The 20,031-nt window shown below is 41.4% G+C and overlaps 1 protein-coding gene across 1 annotated transcript in view; it reads left to right on the top strand.

The window, feature by feature from the left end:
* Positions 1 to 20,031, top strand: part of LOC124555386 (oxygen-dependent coproporphyrinogen-III oxidase) — an 86,141-nt gene that overhangs the window by 55,073 nt on the left and 11,037 nt on the right. The window contains exon 6 of the mRNA XM_047129280.1: positions 8,807 to 8,926. Coding sequence (XP_046985236.1) covers positions 8,807 to 8,926 — 120 coding nt within the window. The remainder of the gene's footprint in view (positions 1 to 8,806; positions 8,927 to 20,031) is intronic.

Here is a 20,031-nt window from a genome sequence, read left to right as displayed (position 1 = left end):
TCAAGTCAGAGGGTATATATCACAATTCCTAAGTGGCTTTTGGGCTTTCCGGTCCACCACAGATCATCTGGCTTGTCTGGAATCTGAGTGCACAATGCTTTTGCACAGCACCAACATCTGACTGCTATGTTCTTTGACTTACAGAAGGCATACAATGCCACCTGGCAACATCAGATCATATCTGCACTGCATGAGTGAGTTTTCTGGGGCAGTTTACCCATTTTTATCCAGAGTTCTCTCTCTCTCCTACTTTTTAGGATCTGAGAAGTTCAACTCTCAGCAATCAGTATATACAAACTGGAGCCGCTCAGGGATCAGTTCTGAGCATAACGCTGTTTGCTATCACCATCAGTGATATTATAAATGCAGTGAGCCCCACAGTCTCTCCGTCTCTGTTGTGGATGATATTTGGCTGTATTATGCTTCTGCATCACTATGCACTGTTGAATGCCAATTTCAGGGGTCTGTCTGGAGAATACGCGACTGGGCCCTGAGTCACGGCTCTCAGTTTTGTCTTGCAAAATCGCGAGTTGTGCAATTTTGCTGACTCTGAACTGTGCACCTGCACCCGGAAATTTATCTTGGTGACTTGTTACTTGAAGTTGTTGAAACTTTTCAGTTCTTAGTTATTTTGTTTAACAACAAGCTAACTGGGCTGCCACATGTCTGACAGTTCAAGGCAACTTGCATGAAGAAGCTAAGTGCTCTCCTTTTTGTTAGTAACTGCTTTTGGAACATGGGCCGCATAGTTCTTCTGGGATTTTACAAAGCACTGATTTTATCACGCTTTGACTATGGATGTGTTACCTATGGGTCAGCAGCACAGTCTGTACTGAGCTTGCTGGACCCTTTTCACCACACTGGCATGCGGTTGGCAATGGAGACCTTCCGTACGAGCCCTGTTGACAGCCTCTTGGCAGAAGCTGGTGTCCCACTCTGCATGTTAGACGACAGCAGATTCTGGCAAATTACGCAGTCACATTCTGTCCGATGCCTACTCACCCATGTCATTCAACTCTGTTCCACAACAAACAGTTCAGTCTCTTTGCACAGTGCCATAAACTGGGTAGACCAGCTGGAATCAGACTTAATACTCTACTGAAGGTCCTCCAACAGCCTCCTTTATGCTGTGTTCCTAGAGCACTACCTAAACAAGCCCCATGATCCATACCCTGTCCTGTGATATGGAAGGACCTCTTTTGTGGCCCCAAGAAGGATGCTGACCCCTCCCTTCTATGACACCTGTTTCATTCGCTCCTCTACGATTATTTTAATTCGGTATGCATCTATTCAGACTAATCAAAAATCAATGATATGGTTGGTTGTGCTTTTGCGCATGCAAGGGGACACAAAAAGCATTGTCTGCTGAGTGCCTGCAGAGTAGACACTGCAGAGTTGGTTGTTATATCTCAGGTTTGCGGTATGTCAAATCCCTGGCCATGAAGAACTTTCTGATATGTAGCAACTCCATGAGCTGCTTAAGAGGCATATCCTTGTGCAATCCCAAGAATCGTTTGGTCTTCAACATACAGGACCTACTGGTTGACATCTACAGCTCTGGAAAGACAGTGACCTTCATCTTGACACAGAGTCACATGGGCATTCCAGGATATGAACTCGCAGACCATCTTGCTAAAGATGCAACTACAGTAGATCAATTTGATGTTGGAATACCTGGCACTAACTTAAAATTACTATTTCAACTCAATATTTTGAAGCTGTGGGAATTGGAATGGCAGGCAACTACAAGCCAGAACAAGTTGAGGGCAATTAAAAGGTCCACTAAGGTGTGGCATACATCTTTCTAGGCCTCTTGGAAAGATGCCATTGTGTTGTGCCAACTACGCATTAACCACATGAGATTCACCCATGAGTTCCTTCTGTGTCGGGAGGATCCTCCTCACTGCAGCTGTGGTAGTCTACTGATGATAGTGCATGTTCTAGTTGAGTGCACCCTGGCTGGTCTGTGGCACACTCTCAGCTTGTCTACCTCACTACATCAGATACATATGGATGATGAGGCAGCCACTACCAAAGTATTGAATTTACTGAGGGAGAGCAGATTTTACACAAAACTATAATACTCCTCCACTGACAGTGTTAAGGGCTGTTGTGGAGGGGAGCCTCCCCTGTGATGGGTACTCCCCATGTGACTGCAGGTTGTTTTCTTCCCCCATCACCTTGTTGTGCCCTTAGATCCTCTTGTGCAAGATACTGCCCGGGTTATCTCTATTTTCTTTTACCTGTCGTGTTACCACTACTGTCGAGCCCTTTTTCAAACTCTTTGACCTGCTTATTGTGGAGCATCCAAGTCCCCACTTTTTTCACTTTTTTACCTTTTTGTGTGTTTCTTTCATGAAATGGAAGGACTGATGACCCAGAAGTTTAGTCCCTTTAACAGATAATCATAATCGTCATCAACTTTTCTGAGCTGTGGCCACCTTACTCATTGTGTCAAGGTTCCTAATTGGTCTCATGGACAGATTAAAGCAACACACAACAAATGGCCATGGATAAATGCCACATTAAAGATGGGAGTTGTGGTATGGTACTTGTCAGAGATTGGTATTTGGCACATTGAGGTACAGGGGCATGTCATTGTACCAATGTGAACGACACAGAGGTAGAATAAATAATGATGATAACAGAATGACTGGAGATACCTGACAGTGGTTATTGGAGTGTTTCAATGGTAAAGAAAGCCTAGGGGTGTGGGAGGTTTTGGCTAAACCTTTCTTTGCAGTTCCCATTCTTCCATGGGTGAAAATCCAGCAGAGTATGCAGGAAAGCTTCTGTGAAATTTGGAAAGTAGAAAAGAACCACAAGTAGAATTGATTCTGTTAGGGTGGAGTCCTGTGTTATGCTTGGGTAGCTCAGTTGTAAGAGGATTGCCACAAAAGGCCTGGTTCGAGTTCGTCTGGCGCACAGTTTTAATCTGTCAGAAGACATCAAGACAGCACACACACTGCCTCAGAGTGAAAATTTCGTTCTGGAATCAAGGTTTACAATGGTTTCCCAAAATCCTTTAAGGAAAATCCTAAGATAGTTCCTTTGAAAAGGCCACAGCTGATTTCCTGTCCCATTCTGTCCAGTTTGAACTCGTGCTTCATCTTTAATGACCTTGTCGTAGCTGGGACATTAAACACTAATCTTCTTGTTTACAGTAATAACGACTGATGAAAAATGGGTGCATGATTATAACCCTGAAATGAACCATCAGTCTACGTAAGAGAAGATATTGACCTTTCTGCACCTAAAATGTGTGCTTAGCTTACACATAACAAATAAAGGAAAGGCTACTGTGACTGACTGATCAGATTGAGAGCAGACATTCAGCAAGGTGAAACAGTAGGAAAACATTGGAATTGTATTTGAGATGCTGCATTCAGTCTAATTGAGATTTTCTGTAATCTCCCTAAATAATTTAAGGCAAATGCCTGGATGATTTCATCAACATTATAATGTAGTCTCATCAAACCTATATTCACTTATTTGGCTGTCAAACTAGTTACCTTGCATTGGTATGAGTATTATTTATTTGTGAGAAATGACTGGACCCTTATGTTGCACCAAAAGCAGAGCAACTCCCTGAAGATATAGAGGAAGTTCTAAGACATGTTTTCGCACACAGCTGAAATCAATCTTTGCTTTTGTGATTACAAAAACAATATGTTTTGAACTCTGGTTTACAACTTTTTAGACCAACAGAAGAAACAAATGCAACACTTTCAAGGACTAGGTCATTCTACTGACAAGAGAAAGATCAGACCATATGAAACATAAGTTACAGTAAAGGATGCCCCCCTCGTCCCTGCCACCACCTTGGCAGCAATGCACGCAATTATTGTCACTTGCAAAAGATTATAAATGTGCTAAGTCACAGCCTGTGATAGACTGTCCCAAGCATCTTGCACCTGTTGTTGCAGTTCGGCAATGGTTATTGCAGGCCCGGAGAAAAAGTAAGTTCCTGCTCCATTCTGTCCCATGCATATTAAATTGGTAACAGGTCTGGTGATCTTGCTGAGCAGAGCGGTTGTACACAACACAGTGTATGTTGCATCACAGCTGCCGTATGGGGAAGTGTGCTGTCTTGCTGAAAAATTGGCTCACCATCCTGTTGACGAAAGGGCAGTAGCCCTTGGATAAGAGTTTGTGCAATGTAGTGCACCTTGCAGAAACACCAAATGTGGCAATTTGTAATTGATGTGTTGCCACCCCCCTCTCCCCCTTCTTCTCTCTCTCTCTCTCTCTCTCTCTCTCTCTCTCTCTCTCACACACACACACACACACACACACACACACACACACACACACACACACAATGAAGCCTGGGATGGGGCCTGTGCATCATGGGTAAATACATTACGGAATAGACAGCTGATCAGGTCAGCACCATACACATGTACATCCATCACTTGCTTGCAGGCAGAACCTACTCTCATCACTGAAGACAACAAGCTGACATTCCACTTCCCAGTTAACTCTTTAATAACACCGGAGTAGCCATTCTAAGCAGTGTTGTGGTGTCAGTGGTAACCTGGCCAGAGGCACACGTGATCTTAACCCTGCTGCAGGAATATTGTTCCGAATGGCCCCCCGTGTGACAGCAGCTAATGAACTGAAGTCAGTAGTCACAGCACCTTTCAATTATGGAGGTTATGGTGGAATTTATTTTAAGATACGAAAAATTGCACCAGGAGGCTCTTTTCCCCATAATCTTCATAAGTATTGGGTCTGTGGTATCATATTTGACCACTCTGAACAAGAGAATGTGGTACATCAAAATAACGCTTTTCTGGTGTATTATCTCGACTATGAATAATAATTATTATGCCTATATTTATCCACAGCAAGAGAATCCTGCCCATTGTCCTTTACTTCTATAGCTCCTTCATTCCTGCTATTCGCCCAGATTTACAACAACATCAGGTCGGTGGAAACTGATGATTAGAAGCCTCAGATAAGATTTTCCCCCATAGTGATAAATCTGAATGTTCTCTTTTAACCACATTCATTCTGTTTTTAATTTGTCTGAAATGATGGTGAATGACACCATTATAAATTTTAAAGAACCACTGAAATTGATGAGTCTTACATTGGATGTTAAACTTAACTGCTTATCATGACTTACGGATCAGAAAGCACAGTTCACAGAAGTTCTGGATAAATTAAAATGTTTTAGATATAATTCATGAGGACTAGCCTGCCTGCTGCAGTTTTATAAAGTTGTTGCAACTTGTTTAGGAATGCATAGTATACAGTTCTGTTAGACCAGCCTATCTAGATATATTAGGTTTGATGCACCTCCGAGGAATTATACTGGCCACTGTGGTGTTTAAGACTTGTTCCTCTGCCAGTCTCCTTGCTGAGGCTGTGGAGCAGCCACACATGGTGGAAAAGTATGAAGTATTTAGTGCAGAGCTGCTTGTAATCCTAAAGTCATTGGATAAGAAACAGCATCAGGGTAGCAAAAAATTTCCCATATTCTTCATTTCTCTTAGTGACTTACAGGCAAAACAACAAATTTGATTGGCAGAGGAAATATTACTTATATACAAATACCAAAAAAAGGTTTGTACCATCCCGGTTCCCAGAACTCCTGAAGATAGGCGTTGACTGTGGATATTGTATCACAGAGACAGTCCTTATGACTGTTCTGAGACGTCCCTAAACCCACCCAAAGATGTAAACAACCGTACATGAGTAGCACTTATTAGACGGAGGGGGTCCGACAGTCGATCAGTTCCAGTCATTCCACCAGGAAGGAGGTAAACGGCTCATGTTGTCTGTAATTCGACCATGCCTAGATGGTCAGTACCATGGTTCGACCGCGTCCGCATTGTTACTTTGTGCCAGGAAGGGCTCTCAACAAGGGAAGTGTTCAGGTGTCTCGGAGTATTCCAAAGCGATGTTGTTCGGACATGGATGGGATACAGAGAGACAGGAACTGTCAATGACACGTCTCGCTCAGGCCACCCAAGGGCTACTACTGCAGTGGATGACCACTACCTACTGATTATGGCTCGGAGGAACCCTGACAACAACGCCACCATGTTGAATAATGCTTTTCGTGCAGCCACAGGATATCGTGTTATAACTCAAACTGTGCGCAATAGGCTGCATGATGCGTAGCTTCACTCCCGACGTCCATGGCGAGGTCCATCTTTGTAGTGCAATACAGATGGGCCCAACAACATGCTCAGGATTGGCATCATGTTGTCTTCACCGATGAGAGTCGCATATGCCTTCAACCAGACAATCGTTGGAGATGTGTGTGGAGGCAACCCGGTCAGGCTGAACATCTTAGACACACTGTCCAGCAAGTGCAGCAAGGTAGAGGTTCCCTACTGTTTTGGGGTGGCATTATGTGGGGCCGACATACGCCGCTGGTGGTCATGGAAGGTGCCGTAATGGCTGTACTATACGTGAATGTCATCCTCTGACCAATTATGCAACCATATCGGCAGCATATTGGTTAGACATTAGTCTTCATGGATGACAATTTGCGCCCCATCGTCCACATCTTGTAAATGACTCCCTTCAGGATAACGACATCGCTCAACTAGAGTGGATGGCAGTTGTGCAGACATGAACCCTCTCGAGCATGCCTGGGATAGATTGAAAAGGGCTGTTCATGGACAACGTGACCCACCAACCACTCTGGGGGATCTACGCCAAATTGCCATTTAGAAGTGGGACAATCTGGACCAAAACTGCCTTGATGAAATTGTGGATAGTATGCTACAATGAATACAGGCATGCATCAATGCAAGAGACTGTGCTACTGGATGTTAGAGGTACCGGTGTGTACAGCAATCTGGACCACCACCTCTGAAGGTCTTGCTGTATGATGGTGCAACATGCAATGTGTGGTTTTCGTAAGCAATAAAAAGGACAGGTTTTTATGTTGATCTCTTTTGCAGTTTTCTGTACAGGTTCTGGAACTCTTAAGAACTGAGGTGATGCAAAACTTTTTTTATGTATGTACTTTCCATCAACTCCATGTAATTTCCAGTTTAGATGGTTTCTATAAATCTGCCAGCATATATGAAAGACAAGTTTTTTCCCATATGTTGCCTAATTCTTACTTCACTTCCTTTTGTTTTTCAACAAAATTTCATTTGTGGCATGCATGCTCAGAGGTTGTGAGTTCTAGTCCTAGTGACCATCTCATACTTCTTTTTCACATTTTTTCCTCCCCTTGGAGCACTCATATACAGGTTGAACACAGATAAACAGATTATATCATTTTAGCCCAAGACTTGGCTACCTCTTAGTGCATTTTTTGCTGCTTAATGAATGTCCTCTACCCTGCAGAAGGCTGGACATCATTGCCAAGGAAACAAATGTTTAACAGTGTGGTCTTCACAATAACATTAAATGTTATTTTCTTCTGTGTAGCCCCATACTGCATGATTAAGCATTGATTTGCCCACTTCTGATCTCAGCCTCTTAAGACATTTCTTAGTTGGTGAGTCCTCATTGTAGTCAAGATGCAACATTTCAGTTTCTCTTTTCTATCCCAGAGGAAGAGTAATCTTGGTCCTTCATAGTTGCAAGCTTGTTTTTTAACAGATGATGTAAGTTCCGTGGATGTTTTAAATAAACTCTCCCTTGACTTCAGTCCATTTCACTGATGTGGTTGCAGTTCATGGCCACAGCAGGGTCTTTTTTCCACCATTTTCATTCTTTCTTTCCTTGATCACAGCAGTTTCTCTTCAGATGGTGGTGTTGTAGTGACAGGAAGGGCATCTTGTCCACTGTCACTAAAAAATCCATAAATTAACATGCCGACCCTGTATAGATACAGGGTAAAGGCCAGGGAAAAAGAAAATAAGAATAGGAAGTGGTGGTATTCCAGCCAGGTACTGAAGCCATTCAGCTAGAGTTTGTCTGCATTCAAGTCTCTTCATGAAATTATGTTCCATATTGTGTAATCTTGTGTATCAAGAGGCATTAGCTATTATTCAATTATTGTAATTATTGACTGTGGCAGCAAATTGGTTTCTGGCCATTATGAAAAAGAAGTTGTGCAATGTACCTTCATGCTGTTGGACATTGACTGTGGACATGTGTAGAATCTTTTTATAAACTTTGGATTTAGTGTGTGATCTGAGACTCAAAATGATGGCTCCAGATTTTCTATCCAGGTGGTGATACAATACAGAAATGCACAGCCTTCCTTGTTGTACTGCTATAGATGGTCCAGAGCTGTTCTTTGAGTCTTATGTTCCTCCCTTTGTGTGCAACCCATTGTATACAATTTTATTGTTCATTTATTGGTGTGTTTATCATGCACAAAATAAGAAGTGCTACCATTGTATTTAATCGATATTATTGTGTTAGATCAGCCACCCATACATCAATATCTTATATAATGATATGGCATCTGTCTCTTCAGTTCAAACATCTATCCAGGACCATGCTTCCATTTTAAAACTGTTTCTAGCCTCCTGTAGTCTCATAAACTAAAAAGGTGAACCAGACATCTAGGTTTTGCTTCACTTAATGCTGTTTTTGCTTTTGGCCACGTACAATTATTACTTACCAGTTTTCATCAAATTAACAGAGGGTTAGCACATTTGCAAACTATGACAGTTCTGCTGGCCAATGGTAGTAAATATCAACTTTGCTAACCTTTGCCCAGTCTGTGGTCTGATTTGACAATTATTAGTAACCACATGAACGTATAAAATTCAGGTAATGGAAAAACTAATGTTCACTGTGGATATTTCAGTGTTACTCTATGTACATCACATGCTGATCATGTAAAGGACAATTACATTTGAACTGTTTCCTTACACAGGTGAAAGAAGAGGAATCGGAGGTATTTTCTTTGATGACTTAGATCAACCATCACAAGATCAAGCTTTCAAATTTGTTGAAACATGTGCTGATGCTGTAATCCCATCATATATTCCACTTGGTAAGAGTCTTATGAGAGATATATAAATTATCACAATAACGATAGGTCCAGTAAATCAGGTAGTTGTAAGAAATGATTTTAGTGTTTGTATAATTTTCAATGTGATAGGGTCCGCAGCTGCGATGAATTTTTTGAATGTTTGTGTCCATATTATGAAGTCAGTGAAAATAACCTGTTCAAAATGTGCTCAGAAATGAGACTGTGACTCACATAGCATCCTGGTACTATCTGCATATAACCCTAAATTTTAGTATTAAAGTTCCATCATGCTGAATATAATGCCTATTAACAACACAGACTAATTGAAAGAATGGGTGTTGAAAGTACATTATGTTGTGATACCCATAAGAAATTGAATATCGTGGAGGTATTATAGTTTCATGATGTGGTTATGTAGTGCCCTAGTTTCACTGTTTCACTGCAGCATCGCTCGCTATTGAAAAAAATTAACTGAAATTTGCCATAAATCATTATGAAAAGAATGATAGGAATTCTAGGCCTGTCAGCTACGTCTGTCTGTAGTGGTGTAATATCTTGCATGTCCATTTGTGTACCATACATAATACGAAACATTATGTTCAGACATATGTACACAACCAGACAAAATAAGTGTAGCACCCATAAGAGGAGGAGGAGGAAACAAAATGAAACTTCAGGAGTATGTGATTTTATTTATGTGATTACAAAATTTATCAAATTTACAGAGAACTTGATAGTATGAGCCCACTTCTGAGTGTGATGTTGCATCCCATGTAGCCTGGATGCATGCACTGGTTTTATTAGGTAGGATATCATAAAGACATTGTATTTTCTACCAAGGCAAGCTGTCCCACAACTGTTGTAACTGGTCGTTGATGCCCTGGATATAGGCACTGATTTGGAGTTGATGTGTGAACTGATCTCACACGGGTTCTGTCAGGGTCAAATCTGGGAATCTTGCTGGCCACAGGAGTACCTAAACAGTACACAGACAGCTCATAAAGACACATGCCATATGTGGATGAACATGTCCTATTGAAAATACGAACCACAATGCTGTCTCATGAAAGGTAAAATGAGGACACAGGTTGTCCGTGATGTACCGATGTGCCATCTGAGTTCCCTCAATCAGTAACAGCTATGACCTGAAGTCATACTCAATGGCCCTCCACAGCATGATAGCAGAAGCAATGCAGCTATGCCTTTCCAAAACATTGAAAGACTGAGACCCCTACCCAGGTCACCACCATACTCACCGACAGTGGTCATCTAGATTATTTCAGAACTGTGTCATCTAGAGTATTGCGGGACTGCGATTCATTGTTGACATTAATGTGACACCATTCATCAGCAGTCAGTGCTTCTTGGTCATACCACCACTCCAAATGCAGCCATTTTTTGTGTTTCGCTGTTAATGGCCGGCTACAAAAAAGAGGCGGTAAGTTCCTAGTTTGGCTGCTGTTAGTCTCAACCAATGGTGCTGGATGACAAAATTTTGCAGGGAGTCCATTACATTTTCTTGGACAGAGGTGCAGATGTGAAGGGATCACTGTGGGAGGGCAGGCACAACACAGTGGCCCTCCCTTGTGGTGGTCAGACATGTTCAACCAGAACCTTGACAATTAGTGTCTCTCCTTTCTTGTTCTCATGCAGTCCAACATTGAGTCACTGTCACATCTGAATGTCCCACAAATCTGCAAATTGCATAATTTGGGCTCTCACCCCCACCCCACCCCCCACCCCCACCCCCCTCTCCTCCTCCCAAATTGAGATCCACAATGAGATCCCTTTAAAAATCTGTCAGGAGGCCATAACACTGCCTCTCACACACAGATAACAGTAATTTACTCTGGCGGCTGATGGACCATCACTGAGAGTTGTAATTCTTAACTATTTACATAACTACCAGTGGTGTGTACATGTATGAAATTACATTGACTTATGACAATGTCCTCTGGGTGCTTCACCCTTTTTTTGTCAGGCAGTGTATGAGGGTAAACCAGAACATAAGGACAATTATTCAGTTTGGTAGTTTTAATTTCACAGAACATTTACAATATCGCATCATTTGCAGAATACTGTCAACTGGAGTTAACACATTTATTGCAACATCTCACTCATTGATGGAAATCGCCAAGTGAGATAGCGCAGTGGTTAGCACATTGGACTCGTATTCAGAACGACGACGATTCAAATCCTCTTCAGCCATCCACCTTTAAGTTTTCAGTGATTTCCCAGAAGTACTCCAAGCAAATGCCCAGATGGTTCCTTCGAAAAAGCACAGCTGATTTCCTTCCCCATCGTTCACACATTCCGAGTTACTGCAGCATCTCTAATGACCTCAGTGATGACAGCACATTACCCATAATCTTCCTTCCTTCTGTCTTTCCTTCAATGGAAATTGTTTTTTAAGTTTTGTGAAGTTATGCTGCTTAGTGCCACCAATAATTTTGTTTCACATTTGTATCCACAAGGGACTTAATTTTTTTTTTGTCACTATTCATTGTAAGAAATAAGAAAATTCTCATCCTCATCCAAAACTAGCCTGACACTCGTGTGTGTCATCATGAGCATTGCTGTGGCGGAGAAGCCAGTTACTAAATCACCAAAATGCACCTCATTCTGTTGTGCCTTATGAAATTGCTTTACTATTTGAAGGTAATGATGCTGCTAAACTTTGGTACCTTAGAAAACAAATTTGTAACAGACTCTCCTATTCAAATGAGAAAAACAAAGCAATTTAGTTTTTGCGTTGGCTTTCTCTTGTTGTGCTTCCTACAGTTGTGGTGATGAAGCATCCTCTACTGGCTCAGTTGACTGATTTCTGGATGCAGTAATTGTTTCCAATGCTGATTTTCCAAACAGAACACAGATTTGATGTTAGAATGTCATTCTCCATGTCCACAATTACAAAATATCCAAACACATGATTGAATTGCATTAAATATACTTTTTGTCCCATAGAATCTTCTTGAGGGTATCATCATGTATGTAGAACATGCCATAAAATCAGAATATGTAATGCATATTTATTTATTAGTGTGTCTATGCTTGGAGAGTGCTGTTACCCCGTAGTTGCATATACAGTTAATGGAAGGCTACTTCTGTTGCTTATAGATACTTTATTAAAGTCCATGACTTGTTTTGTCCTTCACATCCAGACCATTTCCAGGTGGATATTGTGCTGTTGTGAAGCAACATCATTTGACATTGCTTCACAGTAGTGCAATATCTGCTTGAAAATGACCTGCATGTAAAAGCTGAAACCAGTCAGGAACTTCAAGCCTTTGCACTCTGATGATGAACCTCATTTGACAAGATTTTTCATAGCTGTCACATTCTCCATTCTTGAACCTGACTGTACTGGCATCAATGCATAGTTCCCCCCAGTCGACTCGCGTATCTTTTGTGAGTACATGCTTTGCCACCATGGTGCCTCAGGTCTCACAACACTACTTCCCTTTCTGTGCTGCAGGTCTATCTTTCTACCATTCTATTTTCCTCTCTGACTTTCCATTGGATGGCCTGCATGGTCCGATAGTGATTGGATCTGATTTGTGATTTTGGACACTCACTTTCTTCCCTTCTGACAGTCTACAATTTTTCATTCTTAACTATATGATCCCTTTGTTGGGCCTGACTTGCTAGTCCTTTTCCAATTGTTACAGAAGTGCAGAATGTGCAGGGTAGGTCACCTAGTACAGCGTATATACCATTTTTTTCTCTTTTTACCTTTTCTCTCTTGCACCATTCCTTTCTTGCAAAGGTGCTGTGCCCAAAACTCTGCACAGTAGCCATTCTCTAGGGGAGGGGGAGTGTTATCAAGTACATACATGGTGGTAACTCTCTGATCACACAGGGGCCCCCAATAGGTTCCCGAGCTGGAAACTACTAATGCAAGCCACAGAGTATGTGGCCGTCATGGCTGGCGCACGGGTACTGGGTGCTGTGGCTGAGTGGAACCTATGGTGAGAGTCCCCATTCAGAGTGGTGGTACCATGGTGGAAGATTCGCACATGAAGCAAATTAAACTTTCTTCCATTGGTGGCTGCAAGGGAAAGATTATTATAATGCAGAGAGACATAACCCCACAATGTTTTCTTCCCTGGCTACACTGAGGGAAGAGGGACAAGCCAAATATCTGCATGCGAATCACTTCCCCCCCAATACTTGGCATGTACTAGGACTGAGGGGGATACCTTTAATGCAGTGAAACCATTATTTTTTGCCAAAAATATTGAAGACAAGTGTAAGGAAGTGGGGTCTCTAGGTAAAATGCAAAATGGTTTATTATTAATTAAAACTTCCTCTGCTGCCCAATCTACTGCTCTCCAGGCATGTCATCGTCTGACATACCTGTGATCATTGCCCCACAGAAAATTTTGTACACAGTACAAGGAATCTTCTTCCACAGAGACCTTACACTCCAAACAGATGAGGAGCTCTGTGAGGCATACATTATACTAGCCTTCTACAAAAATTGCCCAAGGATAATTGTATGCGCACAGGCACCTTTGTCTTAACCTTTGAAAGGAATGTCCTCCCGGAGAAAGTTAAGATCATGGTGTGCAGGTTAGGTGTGAAACCCAATGTTCTACCATCTATGAGGTGCTTCAGATGTTCATGTCTTGGGTATATTTCATCTCACTGCACGGCGGACCCAAAATGTGTGTGTTGTGGACGATCACTCCATGAAAATGGTCCTTATGAACATCAACCTTTGTATGTCAATTGTGTGAAACATCACCTGCCACGTTTGCCAGTTTGACCACCTTTTCAAGAAAGAACAGAAGATCCAGGAATACAAATTTACTGGCCACCTGTCGTATACTGAAGCACAGAAGAAATATGAATGCCTACATCTTGTGGATATGACAGTCAATAATGCCAATGTTACAACCATCGCTCCCCTCCCTCTATTTTTCCCAAATCAGGCCCCCCACTACCCTCCTCTTCTGTGGATGCCACAAAACCGCATTCCACACCCAGCTGGAAAAGCATTCTCCTTCTTTGGCGTCCACTGGTGTCTCGGCTCCCTCTTGGAATTCCTCTCCCGAGAAATGTCCGAAATGGAGGCATGATGCCAAATAATGGCAGAATGGTAGAAGAAGACATGGCCTGTGGGTCCCAGTGCTGTCCGCTCTTCCTCTGCCCCATGCTCAGTGTGGTCGTTCCCTTGAATGAATCTTGCCCAACAAAGGTTACAAAAAGGAGGAGGAGGAAGAAGAAGAAGAAGAAGAAGGAGGAGGAGGCTCCTCCGGTGCCCTCAGAGGCACCAGATCCCACCATGCAGTCGGGTTCTGAGCCAATGTTTGTGTGTTTGGTTCCATCCTCACTGGTAACAGGCAGTGGTAATGCAGTCTGGCCGGTCCTCCTGGCCCATTCACAGCTAACCTGGCTCCCAGTCTCATTGTGATTGTAATGAGTACTACTGTCACCTACCAGAACTACAGAACCTTAACCTTCCTCTTCTGTGGTCTGCATTGCTCTCCAAGAAATGTACTTAACTGATGACTATTCTCCAATGCTCTGTGGGTATTGTGCATTCTGTGGGAACCATGCTGGTCCTGAGAGGCCATCTGGAGGGGGCTGTACTTTGGTTCATACAGATGTCTCCGGTGAATGGAGTCCCCTTTGTACCTCACTGGAGGCAATAATGGTGTGAGCGCAAACGAACTCAGCGATTACCATTTTCAATGTTTTCCTACCTCCAGGCAGGCCACTTACTTATGTTGAATTGGCCACAGTAATCCAACTACTTCCACTCCACCCCTTTTTCTCCTTCATGGGGGTTTTGGCACACACCACCTCCAATGAGAGAGTACCATTTTATCTGGTAGGAGCCTTCTAATTGATCAGTGTGTCACCGACAATAATTTTTGCTTTCTCAGTGATTGTTCTCCTATCCACTTCAGTGCCCCCAATGACGGACCAGTTTGTTGATACCTTCACTGTAGAATATTTGACTTTGTTGTCAGAGCTGAAGCCTCACCTCTGCTTCCCCCACCTCATCGCTGTCAAAGTGAAGTTCTCAGAGGTATTCTTTAAGTTTTGGAAACAGATGAAAATCAGATGGGGCCAAGTTGAGACTGTATGGAGGGTTTCGCTTAAAAAGCCTGAGTAGTTTTCACATAAAAAATTCAGAGGCATTACTTTTCAGCACATTCTTGTATAATCTAAACAGTGAACATATAACTTGAAAAAATGTTAATTGCACATACAAAGATACCATCAGTTAAAGTATTACCTATGGTGAAGACAAAAAATCCCTGCCCAGAAAGTGTTTCAGAATTTCATGCACTAAAATCTGAGCATTTATAGATATCAGTAGAAAGATAACCAGCAGAAAAGTACGGCAAAATCACAGCATGTGTTAGCTGTACAGATATATGTGAGAATATTATTCTGCATCTTTATTGTTGCAAATTTTATGTTGTACATTAGTACTTCCAGATGATGCTGCACACGTTCAGTTATTCCGGTGTTCTCTGAATGAAGTGATATTGGAGTGTATGGACCTTCAGTTTTTCATTTCTTCAGGTGAGGCACAGTTCAGCCAGTCATGGTATGTGAACTACCAGAACATTCACAATTATGTATCAGAAAATCTTCATCAGTATGATGAAAAGCCATTGTGTAATGTCAAGATTAGTGTTTTGCTACGCAATTTCTGGGCCAGCTTTCTCTTGGTCACCCTCTAGAACACTGTTTTTTTGTTCAGGTTTGTTTGATATAGTGTCTCTGACCCAAAATGCGAAGAATACCAGAAAATTAATGACATGAAGGGTGGGAGTCCCATAACTGGCATTGCTCAAATGATTACAGAGCATTTTGCCGAAATTATCAACACTGCCATTAGCAATGTTGAAGTAGGGAGCTTGGAACATTTGTTCCAGCTATGGTAAATCCTACAATGCCCCCTTTGTCATACAGAGTTATGAGCTTTTTTTGTGACATTGAGAGACATATACCACCACCGGGTCGCAGTAATGACCATTATAATATGTTGTGTAGCATCAGGTTGAATGCAAAGGATTCAGAGCAATTTTGTCTCTCATGAAGGAAATAAGTTTTAATCATTCCTCTGAACCTTTGAAATGCTGAATTAACCTTCACAGTTATTTCCCACCATAGCTACATGGGAAACACAATGGAGCAGATATGAAAACTACAACCTTGTGGGGCTTTTGCAATCCAAACTGCACTCTTTATCCTCAACAGCAACAACTGGAAAACAGTCAATATTCACTGTGCGCCTAATTCAGTGTGCAGTGATGAGTGGTGTATTTACAGTGTATGGATGGGAGTTAGCTTCAAAGGGATAAAAATAAAACTTCTTCATTGCATACATGGTGGACAGAACATGTTTTCCAATCCAGGAAGGTGGAAATAGTTCCAATGCACATCAGAAATGTTATTTGAAGTGAAAGCAATTCAGTATACAATGCTTTTTATCAGTTGCATGCCCTACATCTACATCTACATTTATACCCCCAAAAGCCAACTTACAAATTTTGGGAAAGGGTACTTCCCATACCACTACTCCTTACCCTCTTCCCAGTTCTATCTGTAAATAGTTGTGGACAGAACAATTGTTGGTAAGCCTCTGGTATCAGCTTGAATTTCTCTGATTTTTCTGTCTTGGTGATTTTGTGATATGTACATTGGAGGAAGCGACAAAAAAATGTACATTGGAGGAAGCGACAAATTCATTTTAGCTGGGAGATCTTCGAGATTATCTGGCAGCCTCTGCTTCTTGGCTTTAGATATTTGCCTTGAAGTGATTGTTCCTTAGCACCACCCAGAGGACATCTTTGACTTAAGGAATGTCACGGACACAAACATCAGTTGCTTTCATTGAGGTAAGTCCAGCATATGAAGCGGTTTCAAGGCATGGGCTGTTTCATAAATTATTACAACTTGTTCCATGCAGTCAGTTGACAGAACTAGATGACAACATGTTATCTGGAAGTACATTTTCTGTAACTACAGGAAAATATACTAACTGTCCCAAAAATATGGAATTATTGCTTACCACAGGGATCCAGCCTCATTCCTGTCTTGTTTAATTTAGGTATATCTGACATTTCTCCAGCACTGTCCAGGAAGTTTGGCTTTGTGGATTACTGGGCAATAGCTACCCAACACAAAACTGTCCAATAGACTGACACACAGAGCCCTTGAAGGCTATTTTAAATGGGACAAATTTCATTATGACTTGCATCCAAATACATTGGGATTGAGTTAGATGGGCACTTTGTTTTAAGGAGCACTTGACATGAACATCAACTCAGCTCAAAATCAAAAATAATGTTTTCCATAAACTGTATGGTACTAGTTGGGAATCATCAGCAGACACACTTAAAGTATCAGCACTCAGATTGGTATACTCAACAGTAGAGTACTTCATTTCTGTCTGGCCTAATAGTCCATATGTAAAAAGATAGATATACAACTTAATGAAATCGTGCACATTTGTGGTGGGTCAGTAGGATCTACTCCTACAGACGTTATCTAGCTTGAACTACATTCCACCTCCTGATATCAGGCAGAAGAGCACACTACTATGTGAATACCAGAAAATTGCTGATAACATTGTGTTTCCAATAATAATATGTTTTCCTTTGGAGCAAAAAACATTAAGGTAAAAATATCCCACTTTTATCATAGCCAGGAATCTTACAGAAATTGAATCCGGTGGCGTCAGTGAGTGGAAACACTGTTGGTAACACAATGTCTGATCTGCCTTGCATCCAGGAGAACCCCCTGGATTTGATCAGCCTCTGACAATTTGGAATACCTTGAAATGCATTTGAATGGGTCATGGAAGATGTGCAGACACTCTCCCTAAGTGGGGCAAATCCTCATAACCATCTTGTGTCTGTGGTGCAGAATGACAGGCAGTTGCTCATGTTGTGTCAGCATGTCCTGCACATCATTACAAGGCTCCTTTCGAAGATTTCCTGACAGCTATGAGTGTTCTGATAAACTACATAGAAGACCTCAGTGTTCACCTATTGCTGTTGTGATTTGTATTATATTATGCTGGAGAACTATGTTGAAAAGTTGATATGTAGTTGTTTAGTAATTGTTGTACATGTATAGCTATTTTTGTGACCCAGAAACTCATAATGTATGCTATACAATATATAAATTGGAGGAAATATTATGCTGTGCGACTGTTTCTGGAATGCTCTTTGTATTTTAACAATAAACCTTTCTGTCTAGTACAGTGCCACTCTTTTAGCATCAGCTGCTGGAGTTTGATGAACATATCTGTCTCTCTCATACTAAAGGAAACCATGAACAAATGTTCCCCTTGTGTTTATATCTTCTCTGACTGGTCTGTTAATCATTCCTGGTAATGATCCCAGACTCATGAGTAATACTCAGGAATATTTCAAACCAGTGTTTTGTAAATTACATATGTCATTGGTGAATTGCATTTCCTACTAATTCTTCCAATGAATCTGTCGGGGTATCTACTTTTCTACAACTGTTATCTTTGTGCTTGTTCCTTTAGGCCTCTTTAGAAGGAATACGTGACCCACAGAATGATACATCAGCAACCAGAAACAGTGATCATGAGAAAAGTGATCTCTTTGTCATAAATTTAGTTAAGCAATTGTAACATTTTTGCTGCTTGAGAAGTTGGCGTGACGTAGTAATTAATTTTTTCCCAAGGAGCAAATGTAAGTTGGTGTGGTAGGACTGTGCCAGTAGCTTATCAGGAGCTGCGAAATGGTATTGTATTGAGAGGAGGGGCATTGACTGCCTTTACAAAACCCTGACATTTACATAACAAAAAGTTACAGTGACAGCATGTGATTGCTATGGGTCTGTCTCAACCTTAACGACAGTGCGGGACAATAATTTGGGAATGTGGGTCTCACAGGAGGCATGCCAGAGATAAGGCCCTGCAGTAACACTATCCTCTGTGTCCTCTTTGGCTCAGATGGATAGAGAGTCTACCATGTAAGTGGGAGATCCTGGGTTTGAGTCCCAGTCGGGGCACACATTGTCAACTGTCCCCGTTGACTTATATCAATGCCTGTATGCAGCTACGGGTATTCATTTCATTGTAATTGCATTCTAACGAGCTGCATGGTCACCGATCGCACTTGTCCGAAAGAACAGATACCATCGTTGGCTGTGCCCCAATGACTGCTTCTGAAATAAATTAACTAGTAAGTTGCAGAAGTACTCGCTGGGTTAAAGGTTTGCACTGTGTTATGCCAATATCACATTATTATTATTTCTTTCTTTTCTCAGACGTTATGTCTGGTCAAAAATGGAAAGTGACGCGGACCTTGATCAAACGTCACTTCCTTTTAACTGTACGGTATATGTTATATTGCATTTAGGAACTTTCGGGTAATTGAACATGTATCAATAATTACGGATTTCTGTAGTTGTATATATAAGTTTGGATGTAGCTGTATTGCATTGATGTTCTGGTGGATATTGTGTGGTATGACTCCTGTAGTTGATAGTATAATTGGTATAATGTCAACTTTATCCTGATGCCACATGTCCTTGACTTCCTCAGCCAGTTGGATGTATTTTTCAATTTTTTCTCCTGTTTTCTTTTGTATATTTGTTGTATTGGGTATGGATATTCCGATTAGTTGTGTTAATTTCTTCTTTTTATTGGTGAGTATGATGTCAGGTTTGTTATGTGGTGTTGTTTTATCTGTTATAATGGTTCTGTTCCAGTATAATTTGTATTCATCATTCTCCAGTACATTTTGTGGTGCATACTTGTATGTGGGAACGTGTTGCTTTATAAGTTTATGTTGTAAGGCAAGTTGTTGATGTATTATTTTTGCTACATTGTCATGTCTTATGGGGTATTCTGTATTTGCTAGTATTGTACAGCCGCTTGTGATGTGATCTACTGTTTCTATTTGTTGTTTGCAAAGTCTGCATTGATCTGTTGTGGTATTGGGATCTATTATAATACGCTTGCTGTAATATCTGGTTTTATTGTTTGATCCTGTATTGCAATCATGAATCCTTCCGTCTCACTGTATATATTGCCTTTTCTTAGCCATGTGTTGGATGCGTCTTGATCGATGTGTGGCTATGTTAGATGATACGGGTGCTTGCCATGTAGTGTTTTCTTT

This window comes from Schistocerca americana, chromosome X, assembly GCF_021461395.2.
Source record: "Schistocerca americana isolate TAMUIC-IGC-003095 chromosome X, iqSchAmer2.1, whole genome shotgun sequence".
Classification (NCBI taxonomy): domain Eukaryota; kingdom Metazoa; phylum Arthropoda; class Insecta; order Orthoptera; family Acrididae; genus Schistocerca; species Schistocerca americana.
The sequence above is the reverse complement of the archived record's forward strand: the minus strand, read 5'-3'. Positions and strand labels throughout refer to the sequence as shown.